This window comes from Staurois parvus, unplaced genomic scaffold, assembly GCF_062004578.1.
Source record: "Staurois parvus isolate SC_StPar_1 unplaced genomic scaffold, SC_StPar_1.0 ptg000818l, whole genome shotgun sequence".
Lineage (NCBI taxonomy): Eukaryota > Metazoa > Chordata > Amphibia > Anura > Ranidae > Staurois > Staurois parvus.
The window spans coordinates 1188663-1214225 of record NW_028318614.1 but is presented as its reverse complement, the minus strand read 5'-3'; the positions used below and the strand labels follow the sequence as shown (position 1 = coordinate 1214225).

The 25563-nt window shown below is 41.1% G+C and overlaps 1 protein-coding gene across 1 annotated transcript in view; it reads right to left on the bottom strand.

Annotated features, from left to right (window-relative positions):
• Window positions 1-2684: 2684 nt before the first annotated feature.
• Window positions 2685-25563, bottom strand: part of LGR4 (leucine rich repeat containing G protein-coupled receptor 4) — a 153522-nt gene continuing 130643 nt past the window's right edge. The window contains exons 7-18 of the mRNA XM_089654959.1: window positions 24234-24302; window positions 24041-24112; window positions 22763-22834; window positions 21175-21243; window positions 19400-19471; window positions 17079-17144; window positions 14330-14401; window positions 12042-12113; window positions 11059-11184; window positions 10438-10559; window positions 8282-8359; window positions 2685-4511 (exon numbers count right to left, since the gene is read on the bottom strand). Coding sequence (XP_089511085.1) covers window positions 3235-4511; window positions 8282-8359; window positions 10438-10559; window positions 11059-11184; window positions 12042-12113; window positions 14330-14401; window positions 17079-17144; window positions 19400-19471; window positions 21175-21243; window positions 22763-22834; window positions 24041-24112; window positions 24234-24302 — 2167 coding nt within the window. The 3' untranslated portion in view covers window positions 2685-3234. The remainder of the gene's footprint in view (window positions 4512-8281; window positions 8360-10437; window positions 10560-11058; window positions 11185-12041; window positions 12114-14329; window positions 14402-17078; window positions 17145-19399; window positions 19472-21174; window positions 21244-22762; window positions 22835-24040; window positions 24113-24233; window positions 24303-25563) is intronic.

The window sequence follows — 25563 nt, the reverse complement described above, 5'->3', positions numbered from 1 at the left end:
ACATTCATGAGGTTCTGCATCAATTATACAGCCTAAAATGTAAGTTTCTAAATGCAAGCAAAGCAAATACCCAAATTTGACTTGGAATTAGCCTCTTGTAGTTCCTGTACAGCAGAGCTCATACTGGGGGTGTATGGGGTGAAGCTGAAGCACCACAAGGAGCCAATCAGGTGTGCTGAAGTTCAAGGAGCATGCAGATATGAGCAGACAGCAGAGTGGCAGAAAGTTAAGCTCATCAGTCTGCAGCTTCTTCTGTCCTAGGCTGGGGGTGGATGGGGAGAGGACTTATAAGGGTTACTTAATGGTAGGTGGGAAAAAAAACAGGTCTCCTACCTTACCTGTGATGTGGTAGTGCTCTTCAAATCTAAGAATTGGATGGACAGAAAGACAAATCCTTTAGCAAGTAAACCAACAGTATGGGCCAATAGGACAAAGATTCCAGGTTTGATAATTTTTAAATGTATACAATAAATCAATATACGGTATCCCCTTCAGATAAAATATTACAAAATTCCACAATGCATGTAAATCTTTCACCCCAAAAAGTGTAATGAGCTAATAAGTAGATATGCTTATAACCAAACCAAAACAGTGAAAAATACCCAATCCGAAATATCCAAGTCCTGATATCTGAAAATGTCCTTCAAAGTAAATAAAGTCACTCAAAAATAAAAATCATACAGAAGTTCAAAGAAAGCGTCCATGTTGAAAAACAGCCTCCAATATGGACGCTTTCTTTGAACTTATGTATGATTTTTTTTTTTATTTGTGAGTGACTTTATTTACTTTGAAGGACATTTTCAGATATCAGGACTTGGATATTTTATATTGGGTATTTTTCACTGTTTTGGTTTGGTTATAAGCATATCAGCTTATTAGCTCATTACACTTTTTGGGGTGAAAGATTTACATGCATTGTGGAATTTTGTAATATATTATCTGAAGGGGATACCGTATATTGATTTATTGTATACATTTAAAAATGATCAAACCTGGAATCTTTGTCCTATTGGCCCATACTTGGTGTTCATTAGAAAAAATAGTTTTCACCAAACCCCCCCCAAAGAAAACCATGAACTTTGCTACAACAGTCATACTGTATTACAGCTGAGACTTGGAAAAGGGCACATGAATGAGTAGTTTGATATAAACTAGCTCCTTCTGTAGAGTACCAAATTCAGCAGCAATCTGGTAAACCATTAACTGTCACACTTGTCTTTCACAGCAAGGCCAAGAATGCCCTACTTAGGATCACAGTATTGCACACCAAATGAGACCCAACAAGTTATCTGGAATTATTATGCACACTAGGTACATGAGTCACTGTAGACTAGTACTTCTAATGGTTACGCACCATTCCGACCTATCTGAGCACTCCTGTATTTAGTGACTCCAAGGCACTGTGTGAAAAGCATCCACCATACTACTGACTGAACTTTATGGTGAATGCAGATGACAATACTCATCAGCACTTAGTTTCCTTTGTACACCTAAATTCATGTCAATCAAATTTTTAAAATATTCAAAGTGTCCATAATTTTGACAATTTGTATGGGAACATTGGTATTCTGAAAACATGTTGATTTTTATGAGTCTGAATAAATTTGAATCTAGACTCTGTGTTTGATTTTTGGTACTTTTTCAGCACACCCAGATTTTAACTGTAGTCTGTGTCCCCTTTGAAGAAATTTTCTCTCGGTCTAGTTAATGTCTGTCACTGGAATTATAGTAATTTCCCCCAGAAGGGACTAAGACAGCAATGGAAGCCCACAGAAGTTAAAACCTTTCCAAACTTTATCTGAAATAAATGAAAATAAAAATCAGTTGATTAATAGCTTTGAACTAATTCATTTCTTAGAATGGATTCACTTAAATAACTGCCCAGTTGTGCATCATCAATTCCAAGGTGCCTACTGTTGCCATGACCACATTCCTCTCCCATTTTCTCCTTGGCATTACAAAAAACAAAAAAAAAAAAACCTCACAACAATGTACTTCTGGGTACGTTAGGTGTGCTATCAAATGAGGGGTAGGGGGGCAATGTGCTAAGGCCTGTGCAAGTTACCACTTTTAGAAAGTCTAGACTTGCACCAGAATTTCAGGGCACTTTTGTGTCCAAGATCTGCATCATAACAACAGACAGCTTGTCCTGCCTCCTAGACAACCTGGAAGCTAGTTAGGGCCACTTTCACAAAGGGCAGAATTTGATTTGCTCAGCAGGGAATCTGTCCATAGACACCAGTAGGTCCATGGATGCATGGACCATCCAATCAGTTCCGACTGAAAAACTGATGCGAAAGGGGTCTACAGTGTATCAATAGTTTTTTTTTTTTTTTAAAGTTTTTTTTAGGTTTAGCTACAGTGGGGAAAAATTAAAACCCCTGTTAGGCTTTTCTATTATGTGGAGCTCTTTTAGAGAGATTTCTTCTTACTCACTATCCAGAGGGACAACCCAAGACAGAAAGTGAAGGAAACTTTCCAACAGAAGTACATATTTTTCCAATAATTAGGGGAATGCTTGAACACCGTTGCAAGTTTTCCCTCACTTCCTGACTGTTAAAAGGGTCTTCAGAACAACAAAATGAGGGGAAATCTTGGGTTCTAATCCTTCCCCACTCTGTCCAAATTAAAAAAAATAAAAGTTTTGGTTACAGATACATGTTGTAAGTATGTACCAAGTACACTTTTCCATTAAAAAAATATATTATGGACAACTGTGCACATGAAATACAAGATCTGCAAACCACGTGAGATCCAAGAACTGCAAACCACATAAGGATTCAATTTGGGGATAAGAACATTGCGGAACACTTAAGAGCACAAGACCTTCTTCAAATGGCATTCCCTCAAATACCTACATGGTAGTATGTGAGAACTATACAACATTTAAAAAAAGTCAAAAACAGACATAACACAATATAAAAAAGAAAACAAATACAACATTACATAGATTAGAACACAAACATTTCAGGTAAAATTTTGGTTTACACATTATTTTTTGAAAAGTCTTTTGACTTCCTCAGAGGCATTACTGTGTACATTAGAGTTTTTCGACTCAGCACATGTTGCTTCAAAGACAACAATGGGTTTTGTCCGAGTCCTGAAGCCCTTGTCCACTTCCCTTCTTCTAAGCGACGTGCTTGCAAAAGTGCTCCCTTTGCTGTTGGGTCCTTAATGATTTGTGCTCTATGGCCACTGCTACAGTCCTTCAGAAATAAGTTTAGCAGTTTAGTCTCAGTCTTTCATTCTCGGTATATTATATGCATAACGAACTAAGGGAAATCCACGGCTCTGATAAAAGCAGGCACGACCACAGGCCTGGACCTGATCAGAACTGTCCGACACAAAAGAATCTTCCTCGTCTGCACAATCTGAATGGGCTGACTGAGTACCAAAGTCTGACCAGTAGTTTTCTGATCGATGGCAAGGCACAACTGCTAACGTTGGACAACTGTGAGACTTTATCAAGTGTTTGCAAGGAAGTGGATTCTTTAATAGAACAGTCTCACAGTAATCACAAACTGCAAAGTTACCTTGTAGGTGAGAATACATTCCAAAGTCATAATAAAAATCTTGAGTCACGCATCCCCTCTGCGCATTGGTTGCAACTGCAACAGAGCCACTTCGCTTTGTCAAGTGCCACTTCAAAAGCTTCCAGTCTTCTTTGAACTTGGGGTTGAAAAACACATACAGTACTGGATTGAGGCAAGCTGGCAAAGGAAAAAATATCAAAGTCACAGATTTCATGATTTCTGGAGTGATGGAAATCGCTGTAATCAGTGGTGCAAAGGAGAAGAAAGCAACGGGACAAAAGAAGATGCAGTTGGTGAAGATCAGCCAGGCCACATGTTTGATCATACTGGATTCAGCACTTTCTGAGAGGTCTTCCTTGTCCAATGTGCAGTACAGTTTAGTGTAGGTGATAACCATGACCAAAAAAGCCAGGGAGTTGAGAAGAACCAAGGTAACCGTAAAGCCCAAGGAGGGTGTTTCTCCTGTCGGGAAAGGCAAGCAGAGAGGAGAGGAAGAAAACTCTCCGACATGAAATAATGGCAAGCATCCAGCTGCTATGGCAAGAAACAGAGCAAGAATTGATGCAATCTGAAATTTCCTTAAATGCTGGCTCTTTTCCTTCTTAATTATATCCTTTGCAGACAAACTCCGTTCGATGGCTGCCAAGGTCAAGAAAAAAATGGCACTCTCTGAAGAGAAAATTGCTAGGAACCCAGCCACTTTGCATCCACTGCCAGTTTCCCACCAGATGCCAAACTCTGCAAAATGTCCCCAAGAGACCGTGTCCAGTACTGTCAAAATGCCAGTATAAATGCCCATGAAGAGATTTGAGACAGAGATGAGACCAATGAAGAGTTTTGAGGATGTCAGTGAAGAGCAGGAAACAAACATGGTCACAATGACAATAATGTTGAAGATCAGGGCTAAAAGGAAGATAAACCACACTGTGAGCCGTATCATCCAGCTGCCAAGCAGGTACTCACAAGGTTTGAAAGCACCTGAAAAAAAAAAAAAAAAGTTTTAATATAATAAACTAGTAATAAGCATAAAGTTATATCCACATAGCAGGCAAAGCCTAGATGTGAATAAACAGGTTTTTATCTGATTCAGTGAAAGTTTACATCTCTCAGTGCTTGCACTGACTGCTTGAAACCTGTGTACCTCATCACTGGAAAGACTGTTCCATTCTGTAATTTCAGCATCACTAAATCTAAGCTGTCCAAGAACAGCAGGAGAAAAGCAACAGCTGAAAAGTTTATATGTGCAAATTTACTTGAATAACCTGGACAATGGAGTCGAGGGACAAAGATTTAAAATTGCACTTATCCTCTATAAAACTAGAAAAGTACATAAGCTGAAAATTAAAAAGGACTGTCAGGTAACGACCAAATCAAATCATGTACTTACAGAGGGGCCATTGGTCATTGCCAGCCTAAGCCATGTCTGAATGTCTATGGCTAATTTGCAAATATGTTCTAGAGCTTTCTGATCAGAAGGCTGGACTCCTGCATGCTCAATTATGCAAATTTTGACTTCATTTCCCAGAGTCAAGATCTGGTACAACCCTTCCTATATCTCACTCAGTCGAGCTCAGGGGCGGACAACTCATGGGGCCCCCGAGCAATAGGGGATCATGGGGCCCATGTCCTTGCCCACATTCAAAGCACTCCCAAAAAAACCCTACTGACCTCAGGCAATGCCTGAGTGCTCGAAAGGTCAGTCCGCCCCTGGTCGAGCTGCAATTACACTGATGGATCAACAGTGAGGCACAGGTGGTGGTGATGAGTCAAAGCTAGATTCCCAAAGCAGGGATGTTGAATTCCTATCACCCGATGCCCAGGACATGTAGTTCAGGCAGGTAGTTTTTTTTACCTTCAGCCCTGTTGCGGGCAAGCAGCAGGGCTCACCTGCCAGGTGGAAGCATTAGGGGGGCAGCGCTGCCGCCCAAGTCCTTCCACACAGTGCCAACCTCTCTGCCCCCCCGTGTGAATCTCCCTCCCCCCGTCCACTGTCTCACAGGCTCCGTTTGCCCATCTGCGGGCCTGGGACTGGCTCACCGCCGCCGGCTATAGGAGAGGGAGGAGAGCGGATACATCCACTCCCTCTCCCCTTCTTGTCCTGACCTGGAAGTGATGTTATGATGTCACTTCCGGGTCCCAGTTGAGAGATTCCCAGCAATTGAGGCCAGGAAAGAATGTAATGCAGTGCGACGTACACTACATTACATTCAGGGGAGCACAGGGGAGACATCCAGGATCTTTTACACCTTGGATGTCTCAATAAAGGGAACCTGTCATCATCAAACAATCATCACATAGGCAGGGGCGGACTGACAACTCATGGGGCCCTCGGGGCAATAGGGGATCATGGGGCCCCTGTGTCCTTGCCCACATTCAAAGCACACCCAAAAAAGCCTATAAAAAAAAGGTACCAGGGGCATTTCATGGGGCCCCCTACTGACCCCGGGCACTCGGGCAGTGTCCGAGTGCTTGAATGGTCAGTCTGCCCCTGCACATAGGGGACACTATGTGATGAAAAAAAAAAATTAAGTAAAAATATATATTTTTTTTTATTGTAAAAAAAATGAAAGTTACACCCAAGCACATAACATCGCCCCCCCCCCCCCCCAAAAAAAAAAAAAAAAAAATCAAGGCCCCTTACACCCAAATACAAACTTAAAAGCACACGCATGGAAAAGTCGATTGCGATGCACATGTTGCATATCGCCACGCATGCCAGAATGAGAGCAACTACTTTAGCACCAGACCTCCTCCGTAACACTATACTGATGACCTGTAGGGGCTTTAAAAGAAAATATAGGGTACTGAAGTTTGTCGCCATTTCACAAGTGCACGCAAATGTAAGGCTTGACAAGTTGGGTATCTATTTACTCAGTGCAACCTCATCTTTTATATTTTACAAAAAAATAGGGTAATTATTTGCTTTTTTTTTGCCCTGAAATTAACTAACTTGTATTTTTTACTGAAATTTTGCGATAATATCATGCTACATAAAAAATTGGAACCATCGCTATTTTATTCTCTAGGGTCTCCGATTTCAGAAAATATAATGTTTGTGGGGTTTTATACAATCTTCAGGCCTAAAATGATTTTTTTTTTAATCTTGTGCAAAAAACGCAAAAACAGCTCTGGCAGCAAAAAGGGATAAAGGATAAGCCCGACACTCCCCGTTCCTGACAAGCACCCAATCAGTGCTCATTACGCTTCATCGTGTCTCTCTGCTCCCTGCTAGTCCTTGAGTGCAGTGCTGGAGACAGGTAGGGATTATTAAATGTTTAAGTCACCATAAAACCCCTTTTGTTTTTAAAACATTCCTAATATCACCTCCGATTTAAATACAGTTTTTGTTATAAAAAATTTTATCTGGACAAGTAGATTGGGACACCGATTTAGTCCTTGGGCAAGTAGTTTTTTAAAAAAAATTCCCCACCCCTGCCAAAAATTGTAGTGTTTCGAAATACAGTGTCACCTTTTTAACATTGAGCCCAAAGCCATGCTTGCAAATAATAGGGTTAACATTTACCCCTCCCACCACTAATAAATGGTGTGTCCAGGTGCTACAATGGCAGCCATCTTTGGCATCCAGTCCACTTCTAAGTGCCTGGTCGTCGTCCCCCCCATTGTGTCTTGTGATGTAGGGTCCAGAGAAATCACTGCAGGCAGAGAGGGACCAGGCATTTGACACGTTTGGAAGTGTATAGGATGCCCAAGATGTTTTAGCCAGCGTAATTTCCTCCAGAGAGCAAGAACTGGTGGCGGGATGAGCATGTATTAACCAATTTTCATTGAAGATGAATAATATGTTTCCTTAAGAGCCTGCGTTAATTGTACAATTGCTGCAAATTGTATCTACAGTTAAGTAATGGTTCCGTAACTTACAGCATACATGGATCAACAGCAAGGACAGTATGTGCATTTTCAAGATAGTACTTATTAAAAGTCAATTTCCAATGGCTTAGCTGCTGCCACTGAGGGCAATTTTTCCACTTATTTTCTTGATAATTTAAAAAAGGACAAGTTCATCTTTGATAACGTTATGCCCCTATCCAGGGTGCAACATGTTACTAAATGACAGTCCCTGCACCCTCCCAAGCCCCTGTTGTGACATCGTGCTAGGGATCTTTTCCCTATACCAGTGGTTGCAATTAAAATAAAAATAAATAAATTTAAAAAAACAGCCATTCCAGGGCTCTGCCACACCATTCATTCGCAGAGTTCTGTGGATAGGAGACCTACAACTATCATTGGCCAATGAGCGCTCTAGTAGTTCATTGATTCTTCCTGTGATTCAGTAACTGTTTGCCCGTGCAAGGTACAGGCAGACAACAACACTAACAGTCTGTAGGAGCCCCAAATTGCACCCCAGATCTGCTGATTGTTGGTGCAATGCTTTCTAGGCTCCTAATTGGAAAAAAAAAAAAAAATCATTTTTTTTACCTGCAAAAAAGGTGGATTTATAATTTTTTTTTTTTTTTTTTTACAAAAGGTGAATTTATTCTTTAAAAAAGGTGAATATAACCCAGCAGCATTTAAAAAAAATTATTGACAATATACCAAAGCCTTTCTGTTGGTTTTCTTTTTTGAAATGCAGTAAAACACCATGCAATTATTTATCGGATCTAATTTTCTATGCCATATTCATGTCAATTTCCTCCTCCTTCCCCTCCCACTGGTTTGCACTAAGCAATCTTTTCTGGAAAGTCAGCATTTGCAGAGAACAGGATTCTACCTACACAGAACAGAATTACCTGTGGCTGGATTGCAGTGGACAGCAGCCTGGACATGGTCTTTCTCATCCTCTGTGATCATATAATCTTCAAGGGCTCCTAGGAAATAGAAGCAAAGGGTCATTAATTGGCGGGGATCATAAGTCGTACCTGTTACCGCTTTTTCAAAATATATTTAGATACATCGAAACATATCCATTGAACATTAAGCTTAAAATGTAGGCTTTTCTCAGGTTTTATCACTTAAAAAAAAAAAAAAAAAAACACTACATGTACAGAAAAATACCTGTATCTGCCATAAAACCACACACTGAACTCCAAACTTCCTTTTTATACTGACAACATAGTGCATTTGTTGCACTGCATTCCCAAGCAGCATTATCTGCCGTACCTGCAGGACTACAGAACTATTCCTCTTCACATTCATACACTTCCAGCAAAACAATACAGCTGCCTCGACTCTCAAATGCCTGCCCACATGCAGTGTGTAGAAAAAGGGTTCTTGGGAGATGTGGTTCTGGGGTTGTGCATGCTTCAATAGGAACTGAGTTTCTAGGAACTGCTCCTGCAAGAATTTTGTAAGCATGGTACTGGAGCAGAGAGTAAAAAAGTTATTTCTCACTATGGGAGCAAGGTAAAGAAAAAATCTCTCCCCCCCCCCCGACCATAGGAAGGTTTGTGGGTAAATTAGGTAGTTCCTGGAAATAAACTTTAATTACATCTGTCCTTGCTCAGCCTTATCATCATGCCTGCCCACGCAAAAATTAATTTTTTATTATAATGACCTGCATACGTAGTCTTAGAATTTACAAGGATAATATTAAAAGGTTACATTTGAAAAAGCATGCCCAGGCAATGTGTGTTTCAGTGCAGTGCTGACTTCACAAAGTATTTGGGATTGTAACCCTGTAGTCTACACACACTGTACATTTCTCAGTCTGAGCGGGGTTTAACCACTTGCCTACCGGGCACTTATACCCTCTTCCTGCCCAGGCCAATTTTCAGCTTTCAGTGCTGTCGCACTTTGATTGACAATTGACCAATCATGCAACATTGTACCCATATGAAATTTTTATCATTTTTTTCACACAAATAGAGCTTTCTTTTGGTGGTATTTAATCGCCATTGGGTGTTGTATTTTTTGCGTAATAAACATAAAAAAAAAAGAGCAACAAATTTTGAAAAAAATAAAAGTTTTTCTTTGCTTCTATTATAAAATTTTGCAAACAGGTCATTTTTCTCCTTCACTGATGTGCGTTGATGAGGCTGCAGTGATAGGAAACACTGATGGTCACCGATAAGCTGCACTGATGAGGTGGCACTGATGGGCATTGATGAGGAGGAACTGATGGGCATTGATGAGGAGGAACTGATGGGCGACACTGACTGGCAGCACTGACTGATGGCACAGCTGGGCACTGATAGGCGGCACTACTGGGCATTGCTGGATGGCACTGCAGGGCACTGATGATCAGGGCACTGATGATCAGCGCAGATCTCCTCTGCGACAGCTGCCAGTTATTTGCAGTACTTTCCTCATGCTGTGACAGCGTGAGGAAAGTGCTGCCGATAACAGTCAACTGTCTTTACTCCGTGATCTGCTGCGTCATTGGACACAGCTGATCACATGAAAAAAGGCAGCTGTGATTGGCCTTTTACCTCATCACGTGACCAGCTCTGTCTGTAGGACACAGTGATCATGGAGATCGCTGGGTGCGTGCAGGTGGGCATGTTCTGGGAGGACGTCATATGACACCCTCCCAGAACTGGGTAACCGCGCTGTAGCCGTCATTCAGCTATAGAGTGGTTACCAAGTGTTTAAACATTTCGATACACTTTATGTATGCCTTTACTGCAAAATTCCAGTTTTGAACCTAAACATTTTGTAGATCATTCACTTTGCTAAGTGAACAGTCTCTATTCCCTTAGTAGAAGATCTCCTATATTTTCAGTTGATTCCCTGAATGAAGGGGCCCCTATTCACAAAAGGCAAAAAACATGTTAAAGGGTGAACCAACCCATATGGCCCAACCAAAACTCATCTTTCATTAATTTGCTTAAAGATTTATTTGAACAGTTTAACATTAAAGGACATCCTTGGATTACTTTCCTAGTCCCATGGTGCTCTTTAGTATATCTTGCCTGTTTTACACAATCGTTCCCTGGGAGTTGCATACCTTTCTCATGGTCCAGCAGTAATTTCTGATACTTTGATCCATCATCTTCGATAGTCGAGGTCAAATAAGAGTCACATGCAGAAAATGCACAGCATTGATAAGCATACGGGACAGACACCGACCTTAAAAATAGACAGGAATCCAACATCAAGAACAAGAAGAACAGAATACATTATGTGCTCAATGATGCATTGCACAGATGTTGCAACATCAAAAAAAGAAATTGAGCTCTCATTGATAGAGAAAAAATAAATAAAAATATAATGGTCGTACAGACACGAATACAATTTTAACTGGATAGTTTATTTCTTACTCTGAAAAGAACTAAGTACATCCAAATTGGCTGCAGGGTGTTGATGAGCCAAAAGTTATAGGAGGTGACTGTGCCAAAATAATGTTCCACCTAGCTCAGTCCATTTTTAAATCGACTCCAATCAAGCCAGGTGGTGCTTGAAAGGCCACCCATGGGCAAATTTTGGTATATTCAGTAGAAATTGCTGAAATTTGATCATTATATGGCCAATCTTTTTGTGCCCAGTTCCAGTTGTTTGGATCAGGGGTTTTTCTGTTTTTACCTTACCACACAGTGCCCTAAAGAACTGAGCACAGGCAAAAACTTACTGGAGTTTCAGAAAGTCTTTTGCCGACAGTGATTCTTTGAAGGTAGGATTGCCCGTAAGCCTAAGCTGGGCTAGGCCATGAAGTCCTCCAGTAGGAAACGTGGTCAATTCATTAAAACTGAGATCTCTGAAAACACAAACGCCATGTTAGCAGAATGACAGATGGGGAAAAAAAAAGCCATACACTATTACAGCAAAACCAAAAGACAAATTTTATCCAACCCCCCCCCCCCCAATAAAAAAAAGCAACATAAATGTAGTATATTCCAGTCCTTACATTCAGTGGCTTGATTTGTTTTCATTTTTCAGAGCGGTATGAATAAGCCCGTGGGAGGTTTTAATGCGTCAGAGGGGCGTGGCTTTGGAGGAAGCAAGCTGAAGCAGTTTGGTGATGGATTGGCAACTTGTTTGTGGCTCATTCTTTTTACCAGTCATTATAGCTATAGCAATCTATGCAATTGCTATGGGGCTCAGCAACACTGGGGGCCCCAACATTGCCTTATACAGAATGGAACAGCCTGAATGTATACACTTTGGAAACAAAAGCAATAGGATTCTGTCTCCCCGGAGGGGGGGGGGGGGGGGGGGGGAGTGTTACAACCCTCGATAGACATACCTTTCTTAAGCATGGATCCAATTGCTTTTTTTTTTTTTGAACTGGAATCCTCTTAAATATGCTAGCATCATTTTGACATACGGGCATTAGAGGTGTGTGTCCCCCCATCTTGTAACCATGGTTGATAATACCATATTACAGAATTCACTTCTGGCCATGCATCTGACATTTCCTATATCACCACAAAAATCTTAAGCTGACTAAAATACACCTTTCAAAGCATGTTTGTGGTTTTAATGTTACATTACGTTGTTTCTGTTTCTACCCTGGGGGTCTATGATCTTATTAAACCCTTTAGAAAGTAAATCCTCTTAGACAATGAAAAGCAGCTTGGTAATGTTAAGAAAGAAGGAAGAGAATGCACTTACAGTTTAGATATGGAAGTCAAGGTGGTGAAAGCGTCACTATGAATCCAACGGATGGAATTCCTGCTGAGGTCCCTGCAATGGTACAACAAACATGCATTGATAATCCTTTGAAAAAACATTCAGTTTCTGCAAATGAAGCTTTGCAAGTCAATTCTTCACAACTGATATTTCTGTTTTTGATTCTGGTGCGCTAAAATACCTGTCCAAGAGCCAAACTGGCTTGGGATTGTCAAAACGTTTGATTAGTCCAAACCCAGGGCTCCTGTATAAAAAAAAAATGATGCAAAGCAGCCCACACAGTGTCACTGGTGGCCAAGATGTAGGTGGGTGCACAGCTCATGGTTGTTATGGTGTGCCTGCTTACATCTTAGCAACCAACAGCACTGTGCGGGCTGCCTGGTTATCCTTTGCAAGGGTACAGGCAACCTGGGTTCAGAAATTTCACTAAACTCAGGCCAGTTCAGCTCAACCTTACTCCATGCGATAGATTCCATCTCTGCCTCTTCGAGGAGGCCCTTGAAAAGACAGTCATCTTGGCCATCACCAAAGAATCAGGTGTTAGCTTGTATTAAGAGCCTAGAGAGACAAATGAAACTGACAGCGCTTGGAATGGTGCTAACCCGGAGCACTGCATCATGGAAGGAGGCCACAAGCTCCCCTATACCCAGACGCACTAGGTAATTTTTGAACCAGAGGAAAGATTGGTGGGGTATTGTTGGGAGGAAAACATTTCAGTGGGTTGTGATGGCTTTACATAGACATTGTTACTAGTTACCCAAACGCACAAAGTGACATTGTCCCTTTAAAAGCTGAATTCCAAGCAGATAAAGACAACTTTTTTTTAATTTTATGAATTACTCATTAATACATCTTTAAAATTATTTTCTTTAAATGAAAACCCTGTAAGCTCCATGTAAGCTCCGACAGACCAATGTGAAGCCTACACAGGGATTAGACTCATCACTCTAACAGGTGAACAGATCAGAAGTGGCGCATCGGAAAAGGTGCCCAGTCAAAAAGTTTTCACTTTGCCCTAAATTCTTTTTAAAGCAGAACAAACGTGAAAAAGTAAACACATTTTGAGCTGGGAAGCTGATTATTGCAAAAGGACATATTGAGGGAGATTTACTAAAGCTGGTTCCCTCAGAATCCTGTGCAGATGTGCATGGTAGCCAATCAACTTCTAACCTCAGCTTGTTCAAGTAAACTTCTGCATGGAAACCAATCAGATTACAGGTTTTATTGCCAAAGTACACAATATTCTGAGTGAACCAGCTTTAGTAAATAAACCCCACTATGTCTTTTCTGCAATAAAACAAATTTACCTGCCTATTGGCAATCTTCTTTTGAACTCCACGTACACTCCTCGGCGTCAGAATTAATGAACTAATTCCGTACATGTGCGGAAGTTACATCATCTCATGTCAGCCAATCAAGACTGCTGAAGACCCTACTCCCAGAAAAAGTCAGGGAGAAGAGGTCAGTGCCAGCAAGGGAGCTCACAGAGGTCGCCTCTTTGGAGACGAGCACTTCCGGACTTGTCTCCTCTTTAAGACCATTACAATGACAGAGTAAACGTTCACAGGTTAATCTTTACAGGTACAGCAATAGCCCTAGAACATAACAGCTACACGATATGCAGGCACTGCACTTCTGAAAGCCCAGTGTGTGATAATAGGAGGTGGCCTCAGCCTTGACTCCTCCTAAGCCACTCCTGCTGACGTGTTTCACCCTCTATGAAGAAGGCTGGCCATACATTATACAATTTTCTTTCAATTTCCTCTAGGCGCCTGCCTGATTGCATACAAATTGAATATGTTTAGGTTTGACCTCATATTATATGGTTTTGGTAAATCTAATGAAAGATTGTACAAGAAAATTGTATAATGTATGGCCAGCCTAAGGCGGTGCGAATTGTGTCAAGGGGCGAGATTGAGGCTGCTTCCTATTAGTATCACACAATGGGTTGCTGGAAGTGTGGCGCCTGCACATCGCGTAGCTATTAAGTTCTTGGGATGAGCATTCAGACGCCAACATCCATTCCAACTGTGGATCACTGGAGCAGAATATTCAGCATTTCGAGCGGTGCTCTAAATTACTTGAACAGGTCACAGTGAATACAGCAATACCCATGGCTGATAATTCAACTAAAATGGTGCATCTAATATGGTGACCCAGATGCCATCCTGCTAGAACAACTACCTGAGATACACACCTAAGAAAGCCAGGTAAAAAGAGGTAAACCTATTGTAAGAAAGAAGGAGCATTTCATTAGACTGCATACTTACAGCACACGTAACGATGTCAAGCCTTGTAAAGACTCGTTTTGAACTTCAGTAATTTGATTGTGTTGCAGGTAACTAGAAGCAGAACAAACATTAATCTACAAATTCTAACCTGCTGTGTACGACAATAAAAATAATTATAGACCAAACTACTGACATCACTGTTTTATGACAGTAACCATATTAAAGTTTACTTGGTACACCAACACCTTCTGAACGCTTCTCTGATGCCAAATCAGTATTTAAAGGCATACAATAAGTATACACAAAAATCAAACACATTATGAAAGACCAAAATAAAGGTTTATTCCTCTCGTTAACATACATTGCCAGGCCATTTCATGTGGCCCTCTCACTTTTCCAGCAGCTGTGGCACCCCCCCCCCCCCCCCCCTCCCTTGCCTGCACTACCACCTTGTCCAAGCCATCATCAGCAGAGAGGACGACAGAACTCCTCCACCAGATCCTGCACTCCATGAGGTCCCAGAGACACTCGTCTCTGCCCCCATTCTCTACTTTTGTCTCAGCAGTCGGCAGCAGAGAAGAGGACAGAACCTTTCCTGCAGATCTTGTGCCTCTGCAGCAGCCACTGCAACCCCCTTCCCCCCCCCCCCCCCATCTTTGGCTCACCTGGTCCCAGCATTCAGCAGACTCCAGAAGCTAACTGCAGCCCTTCTCTGGTCCTCCTCCAGACACTTCACTTTCTACTTCACAGCTCCACTCCCAGCTTCTGCCCAGCAGCAGCAGAATGTAAGTGGTGTGCTCTGTGATGTACAAGAGGGTGGGGGACTCTTGACTTCTGATGGTGGGGGGGTCAAGACATTAAATGTAAAAAGGTACTCTGGACATCTAGCCTTACAGATACAACCGGCCCTTTGAGTGCAACCATAATGCTGATGCGTCCCACAATGAAATTGAGTTTAACATTCCCGATTTAAGCCAAAATGTATTTTTTCATGTTGAGGGTTAGAACTCTTTTCAGGTTTATACTGTTGTGTGCGTTTCCACTGGAGAGCGATTCACCCGTCCAGTTAAAAAGGGGACTATAGTCACTGGGGCAGAAAGTGATGGTGATAACTTTGTGAGAGAGGATTACCATTAATTTTGGATAGATTTCTGCTCAATTCCTAATGTGTCTCAGGGACAGGAAGTGAAGAGAAATTTTCCAATTGTAAGAAAGACAAAAGAAAATACTAAAAAAAAAAAATAAATTGTTTGCTTTACATACAATTTAGGTAGCAATTATATGTCTTTTGGCAATATTCATCATGCTAAAATTACAGTACACAGTCACATAAAAAAAGAGCCTATGATTCAGAAAGCAGATCAGGCCCTTGGAGACGAGTGTGGTTATCTTACGGTTGGATCACACTGAATCCGACTTTGAAATCATGTGACTTCACATGAAGTCACACGATTTCAAAGTTGCATGTCAGTGTGACTTTAGGTGCAACTTGACTGACATTGATGCAACTTCATGTACAGGTGTCTATGTAAGTTACACCAAAAATCGCAAAAAATAGCGGCAAAACATTTTTTTTTAATCAGTGCGGCCCCGCAAAGTCGGAGTTGCACTGATTTGAACAGTTCCATTGCCGACAATAGGATGCGATACTTTCAAATCGCATAACAAGTCGCACTGGTGTGAACCAGGGCTAATTACAATATATAAAGTTAATTACATGCTCATTCGGCTCATACATAGACCAATCATTTTTAATAGGTTGCAGAAATCTTATTTGCATAAACATTTCTGGAGTTTTCACCCAAGTCTTAGAGGAAGTGATAAGCAATATCAAGGAAACTTTGAAAAATCTGTGAACAGGGTCAAAAAAATGAAAAATAAAAGGAGGACAATAGTAATAACTTTGCCTCTGAATGCTTAAAGCGGAGTTACACTCACTCTGTAAAAAAAAAAAAAAAAAAAAAAAAACTGTAGCTGCTGATTTTTAAAAAACAGCCACTCGCCTGTCCCACGATCCCGCGTTTCACCGGCCGTCCTGTATTAAGGGCGCTGACATCTTCAGTGTGGGCCCCCGGCTGTGACAGCTTGCAGCTTCACAGCCGGGTGCCCACGGCGCATTCACGAGTAGCGCTGCGCTTCATGAATAGTCCTGTAGTCTTCTGGGACCTGTCATGTGTCCCACAAGACTTCAGGGAGGGAGGGTGGTAGGACAACTTCCGTTTCCGATCGCCTAGGCGACTGCATCGGAAGTGGGAGCGGGTACCTGTCAAATCCGGGTACCTGCTCCCCCCCCCGCCCCCCAAAGGTGCCCCAATCATTAATGGGGAGCGGAGGACCAATTTTTAAAGCGGAACTTCCCCTTTTGAGTGTAACTCCGCTTTAAAGATACATGGGAGATTGAGTAGATCAAATTTTGTCTAAAGCTGGCCATCTGCGACTCGAGTTTCTGCAACTCCTGCTGAATTTAATGAAATCCAATCAAGCCATTGGTGGTCATGTCGGCACCACCTGGCTAGAAAATTGCCGGCTGAACAGTAACTGCATCCAATCAGATGCAGTCAATGTTTAGGTATTCCGGTAACCACATCTGTGTAAATCTAATAGCCGGCAGTTGAGATTCTGCAGTCCATGCTGTTCAGCATGGATGGGGGAATCGACTGAATGCTCTCATTCTAACGCAATGATGACTAAGAAAAAATGAAACGTGTACGGCTATCCTTAGTCGATCAAAGATGTGCATTGCTGCTTCAACCATTACATAGACCATACGAGAGGATCTGCTGCTTACATTTCCTCCAATGAACCGCATCCCTTCAATCCATTCAGATCTGTTATTTCACTATAGGAAAGGTCTCTAGAACACAAAGAGGGAACAAGAATCAAGCAAGTTAGAGTGAATTCGTAGTGAACATAATACCAATCACTCAAATGAAACCATTCAAGCCAGAAATATGAATGGCATAAAAATATGAGAATGGTCATTGCCGACTTATTTGGAAGGTACCAGCTTTATACTTGCTTCACTATTTGGTCAATCAATAACCAGGAAAAAATACGCATATGACAGTAAACTTTACATGCATATAATACTCCTGTGTCTCTGACCTGCAAAATGGTGAAGCAGCAATGATGAAGCTCCACATTTCTCCATGGTTAGTTCTCCCTTAAAGTGTTAATAAACCCACAACAGTAAAATCAGTGTGTATACACAGTAAAGCATGCTTGTTATACTCACTGTGGATCCTAAGGGGTTAATCCTCCATATTGTGTAAAAAGGCAGTTTGATCCTGTCTTCTCAGATCCTCCCCTTCTACTGTCCCCAATCCATCTGCTGATAGTACAGAGCTCTAGGAGGCACTCTGCACATGCTCAGTTTAGTGTGCATTGCTGGAGAGTTTTTTTCTTTTTGAGGGGGGGGGGGGGGGGAGCATGTGATCAGCACAAGGCCAAAACCTCTATGCGGAGGATTAACCCCTTAGGTTCCACAGTGAGTATAACAAGCATGCTTTATTGCACAGACTCACTGTTGTGGGTTTAGTAGTACTTTAATTTCTCCCCATCTCAGTACCAGTTGGCTCTGCTGAGGTCCATAACGTTGTTATCCAGTACAATCTTGAATGGCTTATCCTCTTACTTTGTCTGACTACTTGTTCAGCAACGATGCCGACCGACCCGACACAGAAATAGCAACTAAAGGCAGAATGTAAAAAATCTGTTTGAACTCGCAATCACAGCATAGCAAAAAAGAAAAATGTCAAGCGGAACCTCAAAAATTTTATTCAGGTAAATGTTTTTGCTACTCGGGCTGTTTACGCACTGGAAATGTACCACAGTACTCACATTACATTACATCTTGTAAATAGCCTTAGAACCTCATGTGATGGGTGTACTTGCATGGGTTCTTTTGAGAGCCCAAAGATGGTGTCCGTGCCAGAAGTGACGTCACCTACGCGTTGCATCACGGCACACATGACTTCATCAGGGTCATCAGACCCTGAAGAAGTCACGTGTGCCATGAGGCAACACGTAGGTGACGTCACTTCCGGCGCGGCCGCCATCTTAGGACTCTTAAAAGAACCCATGCAAGTAAACCCATCACATGAGGTTCTAAGGCTATTTACAAGATGCAATGTAATGTGAGTGCGTTGGTTTTATTTATCTTTATTGCATAATAAACGATATCATGCAATGGAAGTTTTTTCTCTTTATGGATCCTGTGGGAGCTGGTCATATTGATTAGAGCCATTTAAAAGAGAATATTGAGCTGATCTTGGTCTGGAAGGCATATGCTGTTACTTCTGTTGTGAAATTGTTTGGAGGATACAATTTGATCTGGGAGGATCCAGGAGTGATCCAAAAGGCTTGTAGGCCCTTTTATGGTCACGGTAAGGAGCCAATCTAGCTGTGTGTGGATTCATCACCAGAGGCTGCAACGCACAAGAACCACCTGCAAGTTTTTACATTTTTTTGTGGACACTGGTCTCACAAGTTGTCAGATTGGATTTGCGTTTATATATTTTATAGAAGATTTATATGCGTTTTATTCACAATATTGTTACTGGTTCATTACCGGATCAATCTTATATTTCTATAGGGGTTTATATATTCATTTATATATTTATTAAATGAGTGTTTTGGACACAGCACTTTTTTTGTCACTTTTTTGCAGGATTTATCCCCCAGTGTTGGGATCACATGTGTGGTTTTTCAGTATATATCAATACATTGTATTGAGCTTATTCACTTGTGTTAATTTATCCAGTATTGGAACACTAAGTTGGTAGTTTTTTCACTATTAACCACATCAATAGTCCATATTGGGAATTTCAGTCACGGTTTAGTTAGAGAGCGCTTTGTATTTTTGTCCTCCTTCACGTTTCGGTAAGAAGGTACAGGTGTTAGCAGCCTTTTATACCTACATTAGGTTCTGAGCGCAGGAGGTCCTCTTTATATATTTTCGTACCACAGTAACCCTTTCGTCACTGGATACAATAGCATTTTAAAATATAGATTTTGTATAATGGATTACGAACGTCGACCCAAAATATGCTTCATACCAGGATGAAGCAACATGGCACACATAAGCAAATTAAAGATGTATTCACTTACAGAGATCGAAGCATCTTCTGCTCCTGGCACAGATTCAGTGGAATGCTTCTGATCTTTGTGCCTGTTAACGTCCTGTAAAAACACAAGAAAGGTATTCTGAAACTTGATCTACATCTATAGGCTGCTATGTCAAATATTTAAAAAAAATATTTTTTTTTCTGCATTCACTGACAGGTTCCCTATTGAGGTCAGCTTCCAAATTTTTCCACCACCTCCAACTCTGACCTGACAGACAGCAATCTACAGAAAAGTAATTGCATGTGAGCAATGTACAACTGTACCTGCTAAACTACTCATGCGGCCAGATGGCTGTTAGAGGAAGTTAGAAAAGGTTCAACAGAGCTGTATAAAAGGACTTGGGTGCCACCCTTCTAAACATGGCTGAACTGATGTCATGTTGCTTTTAAAGGAAAAGTTCAACTTAAAAAAAGGAAAAAAAAATGCGCATTACTATTTTTTTTCTTCATAGCCTGGAGAACATTGCACCCACAATCAGCAGATCACGGGTGCAATGTAAGGCTTCTGCAGACTGTCAGTGAAGCCATCTTCCCACACCTCTGAAACGGGCAGGCAGCTACTGAACGACAGGAAGCATCAATCAACTCACCAGGACCCTTTTAGTTCATTGAGAGCTACAAGCCATCAGCTGCAAAGGCTGTTGGGTACTTGTAGTCTATCCACTTGCCTTCCAGAAGATTTACCCCCCTTCATGACCAGGTCAATTTTTGCGATATGGCATACTTTAACTGGCAACTGCACAGTCATGCAATGTGGTACGCAGATTAAATTTTGTCCTTTTTTTCCCCCACAAATAAAGATCTCTTTTGGTGGTATTTGATCTTTTTTTACTTTTTGCGCTATAAACACAAAAAGACTGACAAAAAAAAATTCTGCTAGAAAACATGTCCAATAAAAATGTAAAAATCAAATTTCATAAATTTAGGCCAAAATTTATTCTGCTTTATTTCTTTGGTGAAAAAAAATAATTGAATTTGTATTTTTTTTTTCAAAATGTTTGCACTGCTGCACTCTTTTCCAATTGTGAAAGGGAGAGAAGATCCCCTGCCTGCTGTCACAGGGAGGTGGAGGGATGTGGTGGAGAAGTGACAGAGCTGCAGGAGTGCAAACATGTTCCACCCTTAAAATGGGTGGAACATGTAAACATGTTCCCAAAGATTGACTTATCCTAAAAAGGGTAAAAAGGCTTTGTGCATGTGACTAATGCAGGCCATACATGGTTCAAATTCTGAGCGATTTTTCGTCCGAAAATCAGAAACGTCGTTCGCTCGGTAATGCGATCGTGCCATCATTGATTTTGAAAATCGGCTGACCAAGTCATAAAGTTCACCCCATATAACATGCAAAACTTCTGTTCCTTCCTGGTCATGGCTCACGCGCATATTTGTTTTCAGAAAAACTATCGTACGATTTGCCCATCGAGTCGAAAATTGGTCGTTTTTCACGACTTTTCCAACATGCCCGATCACCGAAAAGGAGAGGAACCACAAAAATCGGCCGGTGCCATTGACCCACTAACAGAGCGAAAATTGGCCGATTATTCTTAGGTCCAATTTTCGGATGAAAAATCGGTCGATTTTCGACCCATGTATGGCCGGCCTAAGGAAAATGTGTTCCGGCAATTTTTGAACTATAATTTTCCTCTCAACACAATAAGAACATTGGTTGCTATTGAAATCCCCTACAACATTTTTTCCTCCAGCTTTCATCCTAAAGTCTGGCACAGCTCAATAGTTCCAGTAACTTGCAACACTCACAGGCTTTCCAGGTTCACTGTTCCAGTCAAGTTTGGGAACCAAAGGATGTCAGATGCTCCTCTAATGACTCTAATGAACAAAAGTTAAAAACAAAAAGTCAATGAGACTTCAAAATACTTCTTTCAACCACTCTGACATGTAAACATGGAAGCAGATTATGAAAGGCTAAAATTGTCGGAGATTCCAGTTTATTATACAAATTTCACAAATGCCGTTTGCTGGGTTCACTACCAGCCATTCTTTCCATCTGCAATCCATCTTTCCATAGCATAAAACGACTAAAAAGAAAGATGGAGGCAGGTACAAAAAATACCACCTTGCAGCCGATACAAAGAAGTAGGTACCACTGTGGACATCATGAGATTTTCATGTTTCGTGCAGCCTAGTTTTGTGTTTGGTATTCTGAGTGGGAGTAGACAAATGAAGGATCATCTTACATGCTGCCTGTTCATTGTTTGTTTGGTTCTGACAGCTGTAATATGAATGTAAATTTTTTATATTACATTCAGCCTGACCACTCTGTGTATGGTTTTGTGAACAGAAGGAGAAGACTTATGGTCAGATTATATGCATCCTAATCATTTTGTGTTTGGTTTTGACAATTGGAATATAAAGCTCAATGATCAGATCATGTTCAGCCTGAAATATTTAGTTTGGTTCTATGAGCTGAAATAGAAGAATCACTGGTAGTGACCATTCTGTGTTTGGTACTGCAAGCTGCAATAAAAGGACACAATTATCAGATTACATGCAGAGGTGAGTGAGGGGAGGGAGCGCTGATGGAGGAGTGAGCATGCTCCGAACTCGCCATCTTGGAAACCTGGCCCATGCGGTGATATCATCCCTGCAAGCCTCCCTGTACCCCTATTCTGCTCCCCGAGCCCTGGACACCACCGGAGCAGTGGGAAAACACCTGTGTCCAAAGGACCTGATGCTCCCAATGGACCTCCATCACTTGACATGCCTGTCACCCATCTATGAGTGCAATTTTACCATTAAATCTGCCTGATTTTAACCATCTACACTTAGAGTGGCGCTGCTGTTTCTCTTCTCTATCAGATTACATGCAGCCTGCTCATTTTGTGTTTAGTTCTGTGAGCTGGTATTAAAAATAAAAGGATCAGGTCTCATACAGCCTTTTCATTTTGTGTTTGGTTATCCTAGATGGCATTTCAGTTTATTCATGAATGGCATAAAAATTCTTACTTGCCAGTGCTCCCAAAAATTCTTTAAGGCAGAGTTCCACCCAAAATTGGAAGCTCTGCTTATCTGCCTCCTCCCCCCCTCCACTGTCACATTCATGCGTGCCCAGTAGGAAACTGGCTGTCAAGCAGCAAGGCTACTTTTTTTTTTGGGGGGGGGGGGGGGTGGTTGGGCGGAACTCCTCTAAATTCCTCCAATGATGTCATACGCTCCCTGGTCACACTACCTTTCTAAATGCATTAAAATGCTTTTATAAATATTTTGGTAAATCTCAACAGATCAGAGTACAGTTAAACAGCATAATTATAGAAAGCAGACAGAGCCAATATTGGTGTGTCAAGTATCTCACTTCACACATTCTACTAAAGGCTAGACAAGTACTTACAAGAAGCGGAGGTCTGATAAGTTTTGAAAAGCTGAATTCCCAACAAAAGACAACGGATTGTCATACAATTGTCTGTCAAAATTAAATAGGAAAAAAAAACAAAAAACACGACATACGGTTATACTGGTTTCTATAATGAACGTCAAAACAATGGAAGCCTAGAGCTATTATGGTTAGGACAAATCATTCTAGGTGATCTACATGGCCACATGTACTGAAAAAGTCAGAGTTGGGCACTCGTGAAACACTTGGAAAAGTAACCAAAACCTTGTGAACATTTTGTTTGGCTACTCTAGGTTTGCAGAAAAGGTTCTCAAACTTGTCGAAGAGCTGGCTGGCATGCAGTAACTCCTTAGAGTGGAACTAAACCCAACGATTTAACTATATCCCAAAACAGTTACATTCAAGGCATGCCATGATTGATAACTGACACAACTACTTGTGCTCTCAACAGAACTGTCAAGCCATCAAATGGTTGGTGTCACAACTGATCACATGTGCAGCACCATAACAACTGCAGATCGGAGGCCAAGATGGCAGCTTTCTTAACTGAAAAGGGAGGAGGGTTTAGTTTCACTTTAACAAGGTTCCAAAATCCTTTCTACATCAAAAAAAAAGTCAGTTGCTTTATTGTTATTGCCTAATGTAGCTCTACAGACTCTTCAGAATCAAAGTTATATGGCATTTTAGACTAAGGCTTTGTTGAGAAAATAAAAGCTGAATTCTAGGAACCCTATGAGTTAAGTTCAAATATGTGCATGTCATCTCTGGGACTTCTCTCTATTACTTATAGGAGAAAGTGAATCCTGCTGTGAGAGGAGAGAAGTACACAGAGCAGGTATGTCCGCCCCTCCCCTCTGCTACCAATTCACAGAAGCCTTTGTATTTTGTGAATTCATTCACAAAATACAAAGGCTTCTGTGAATGAACAGGCATAGCAGTTCCAGCAACTCTGCTTTTGAAGTAGCTGAGACCACAGCAGGCAGTGTTGTAACTCCAGGAGTTACCTTTCTGGAGAACAGTGAGGTGGCAGACACTTTGTTGGATTTAACTCATGCTATGCCTGCAGTTTTTACAAAGTAGCTGAAATCCAGGAACTCAGCTCTAAAAGTTCTTTAACAGCTGGAGGGGACCAGAATTGGTCTTTGCCATAGCAGTTCTCCGAAAAAAATAAAAAACAATTATCTATTTCATTATATATAAATAATATATATATTTTTTAAAATTATTAAGCATTTGTTAAAATGAAACAAAAACAAAATTATACACATAACTCACATGCTTTTCAGCAATGGGTTCTTCTCAAATGCTCCATCGGGGATAGTTGTAATGGAATTGCTGTGAAAACCTCTAAAAATGGAAAAAAGAAATAAAACATTGAAATTCGAAGATGCTTTTTAACCTTTTCTACAACCATCTCTTTAAAGCTTGGCCATGTAAATGTCAGCAATGTATGAAATAGGAAACTTACAGCTCCTTCAAATTGCCCAGAGACTTTATAACTTCGGGGAATTCCACAAGGTTATTATAATTAAGGTCCCTAAAAAAAATAAATCAAACATTGAGGTTAGTAGTTGACCACATGGGTAAGCAAAAGTCAACCATTTTAAGAATCTGAAAGAAAAATCTTTACATACACATGAAATTTCTAAGCGCCTAAACTCATATACCCAAGGAAGACGAATGGGTAAAAGTCAGTGGACCAAACACTGGTCTAATCCTGAGGTTTGGCTCCAAAAAAATCCAACATGACTGATCACTACTTCCTCAAGAACAGCCGGATTGTTTCCTGCAGTCTACTAGCACAGATATAGGGACAGTCATCCGATATGGACAAAAACTGGCTCATTAAAGTAAACCACATCTCAAGTCTATGAATACCATAAAGTACAAATGTACTGAGAGACATATGGATGTCTGGAACAAGTATGCAGCATATAAAGCCATAATCCCGGATCTACATACTTGTTTTCTGTCCAGTAACATGGGATGTGCATGAAAGTAAGACTAGTATTTTTATAAGGAGAGGTCAGCAAGGGAGTGCAGTTGGTTAGGGTTGAGTTCCATGCCGGGACAAGGTTGTAGAGTGCCTAAGACAAAGACGCCAAACTTCCAACCCCACATCGTGCAATGTCCAATCTTCTGCAACTGGGATCCCATTTGCCATTGTTTTTGTCCAAGCATCACTGCACGGCTCCAGGTTTGCCAATTGGGTTTCACATGGACCGTAAAGTGTGCAGGGACAGAGTGGCTTTCAAGGTGGTATTAAGAATGGGGCATGATGCCAGACTGTTGGCACAGAATTACTGCCAGTGTTAGGACCCAGCGTTCACTTTAACTTCTCTCGCACTGCAAGAAAAGGATGCAAAAATGTAAATTCATTGGGTTGTCACCCCAGTCCCATTTAAGGAAAAGAAAAACGTTCCTAGCCTACAGAAATAATCTGGGACAAAGTGCTTTAAGTCTGGATCTATACTCTGACTTTTACTACAGAAACAAAAGCCACATTATACTTAAACATACTCTTACAAAACTAAGTAGAACAGTTGGCGTGTAAATAAAATCAGCGGTATTTTTTTTATCCCCTGCTCAAACCACAGTATTTGTCTTTCCATCTTTAATCACTTCCTTCAGTGTACAGTGTATATCTGATACAACCAAACAATGGCCAGGGGTCAGCTCAGTTCAGACTAGCCACTCCACAGCCGGCTGTATGAGACTTCAGCAAATGGAAAGGCCAGGATGACTTACTGTGGATTATGAAAACCACAAACAAAAAAAATAAATGTCACTGTGACAAG